Genomic DNA, 3,136 nt, shown 5'->3' with positions numbered 1-3,136 from the left:
TGGAGTTTATGAGGAACAACTTTACTTCGTCAGGAAGCTCAAACAACCGCGTCAGAACCTTACCCCAGGACAGCCATCGGATTTCTGAGTGCAATAATAAGTGTTCGTGATCACTTCCCATTTCATTACAAAGTGCAGAAAATAACCCGCTGTTAAAACGGTTTTCATTTTGGAGGGTATACGGCGTGTAGCTAGTAGTTCGCGGTGCATAGAACAATGTGTCCATTTCACAAGAGATGCAACTTTCTGGATACGTGCGAGCAAACCTTTATGTATTCCCGAGATTGCCTGAGCACCATCTGTGCTGATACCTACACATTTTTCCATTGAAGTTTATTTGTAGTTATGAAGTCATTGACAACTTTGAAAAGGGCTTCAGCAGCTGTATGAAGAGGTAACGATTCACAGAACAAAAAGTCTTCACAAACTTTATTTTCGTGTTCATATCGCACAGAAGCTAGCAAATTAGGATTATTTGAAATATCGTGGCTTTCATCCAACTGCAACGCAAAATATTCACTATGACGTAACCGTTCTAGCCAAATATCTTTCACATTTTGAGCCATCTCGTCGATTCTTCTTTTCACAGTATTGTCAGATAACGATATTAGAGACTCCTCATTGACATGTTTTTCACTAAACAAGTTCTTTGTTATCGCTTTTGTCGCAGGCAAAATTAAATCTTCCCCAATTGTATGGGGGTTGTCCATTTCTAGCGATCAGAAGGGCGATTTCGTAAAAGGCAAGAACAGCCTTTTCATTCCACACACACAATGTCCTTAACTAAATTCTGTGAACCACAAAGTTGCAGTTTTTTATTTTGAAAGTACTCCGCTGGGTTATTAACTGATTCTCCATGTTTTGTTTCAAGGCGGCATCTCAACTTCGACGGTTTCATAGATTCATTCGACAACACTTCGCAACAAAGAACACACTGTGGCAGTGGCGCACCCAGAGTGGGGGGGGGGGAAGGGGGACCGGGCACCCCCAAAGAAAAGGAAAAAACACTAGAAAAATTTCCAAAAATCTTTTCCTAATTCAAATTCATTTTTTTTATTTATGTTGTATGCTACTTATGAATTAGCGATCACTGCAGATGCTCAGTTATAGGGCATATGCGATGTGTAGTGTGTATTCGCAAAACGTCTACTCAATCGCCCCCCCCCCCCAAAGGTTAAATCCTGAGTGCGCCACTGCACTGTGGTCTGTCTTCGCCGTCTGTATTCAGAACGGAAAATCCCATTTACAAATAGGACGGACAATATTTGCGTGATTTTTTGAGGGAAAGAAATTTATCTGCACTAGTACTATTTTCGACAACACTAGATCCACTTGGATTATCGTCTGTCTTGTGTTTCAACGATCCACACTTTAATCACCGATCCATATCTAAATAAGATCGTGAACAAACTGAAAATCAGAAGTTTCGTTGTGAACTCAATTATTTGGCCAAAAGCAGAAAAACTGAATATTAAACCGAGAAAAACACACTTGTATAATATTATAATATTTATTTCTGATATAAATTATAATATTATAAATCTCAAACCCAATATAATATTATAAATTATAATTTATTAAATTAAATTACAAAGGGTTGGTTATTCACCTCTTCTTTACAAAGGGAAGAAGTAACGGTACCAACATTCGTGTTGAATTTTACTTAAACCATGGGCCTCAAGAGCCAGAGATATACATTGCAAATATCCCAGGTGTGAGCAACATAAGATAAAGTTTAATGAAAATAAAGTATCCCGCGGACCCCAGGTTGGGAAACACCGACTTACATTATATTCGGGGTACTCCAAAAGAAAAATAGGGAAAAAAAAGCCAAAAAACTTGGAGGGTTGTGAAAGGGTGGAATGAATTTAAGGAGAGGTATTGTGTAAATAATGGTTAATGTGTCAATATGGGGGTTTCCCGCGATGAGTCTTTTGACTGCATGGAGACACCGTTATAATAATAATAACTGATTCACTTACGTTACTTTTAGTATGAACCGCAACCAATCTGTGTCATTAATCGGTATAGTTTCTTTAATGGCGAAAAAAATTTTTTTTTACTTTTTTATTAAAATAGGAAACGAGAGCTTTAGCTCTCGTTTCCTAGTTTAATAAAAAGCTCTCAAGCCAACCATAGCAATTCTCATTATTTAAGTAGATTTTGTGGCCTCGAATTCTAATTTCCCATTGGCTCCGTGTCATACATTCCTGAACGAACAGTAATAATAAGAACCAGAATAATAACACAATTTTTGGTTATTATTTAAGACGGTGCTTAACTACGTAATGAGACAACTGAAACTTGAAGGCAAGTTCCGTCTCTTTCGTTTCGCATTAGGGAAATATTAAATTTCACGTTTCTCTTGTAATGTTGTTACTTTCTGCTTCTTTTAAGGATTTTGTATTATCAAATTTACTTTTTCTCTTTTCGGACATACGAAGCCACAGTTATGTACTGTAAACGAATTTAAATTAAATCGAACATAAATGAAGTGTGAGAAAAGTACAACAGTTCGTTTCGTCTATAGGCTGCAAAAGCCATAAAATAAAAATAATAAAAAATTAACTTGAAATGAATTAGTTTCCATTTTTTTACAAAAAGATACGCATAGGCATATTGCCTATCTCTACAACTGGTAAACCTACTACAAAACGGAATATTTCCATAAAATGAAGTTGAATACAATTTGGGTAATCTCTAGGGCGTGCAAAGGCGATGTTTGAGATATACATTCAGAAATATGTGTATCGAACATCATTTTGAAATAGTATGTTTAACTGTTGCGTCACTTCAGTATCTGTGAAATTGTGATCATTCCACTGTACTCTTATCAGGACAAACATCCAAGACAACTGCCTTTCTGATCGCACTCGTTGATATAGAAAGTACTGAAAGTTCCCTGTTGCTATAAATCCACCAGTGAAACGATAGTGTGGTCGAGGACAGAGGATAATACCTATGCTAATCCGCTGTCCGGATAAAATTGAGAAAGGAGACGTGAAACAGCGAAATGTGCTACTCATCCTACCAGAACAAAAGATGGGGGAAGGTTGCTACGAATTCTCTGACTATTTACAACACAAGCTTTTGAGAAGTATAAATATTCACCTCCCTGGGAATAAGTCATCGCCGT

The 3,136-nt window shown here is 37.0% G+C and overlaps 1 protein-coding gene across 1 annotated transcript; it reads right to left on the bottom strand.

The window, feature by feature from the left end:
- Window positions 1-311: 311 nt before the first annotated feature.
- On the bottom strand, window positions 312-710 carry LOC150105284 (zinc finger BED domain-containing protein 5-like). Its single transcript, XM_090393922.1, has one exon. It carries the CDS (start codon window positions 708-710, stop codon window positions 312-314), a length of 399 nt encoding a protein of 132 aa, XP_090250048.1.
- Between the last annotated feature and the right edge of the window lie 2,426 nt (window positions 711-3,136).

Source organism: Typopeltis vanoorti, chromosome 6, assembly GCF_054136105.1.
Source record: "Typopeltis vanoorti isolate ZY-2024b chromosome 6, IOZ_Tvanoo_1.0, whole genome shotgun sequence".
Lineage (NCBI taxonomy): Eukaryota > Metazoa > Arthropoda > Arachnida > Uropygi > Thelyphonidae > Typopeltis > Typopeltis vanoorti.
Note: the sequence above shows the minus strand (reverse complement) of the source record. Positions and strands in the feature narration are given on the sequence as shown.

What these genes read in the sequence shown, in the direction of transcription:
- LOC150105284 (XM_090393922.1), bottom strand. Translation starts at nt 710, where the DNA reads ATGGACAACCCCCATACAATTGGGGAAGATTTAATTTTGCCTGCGACA.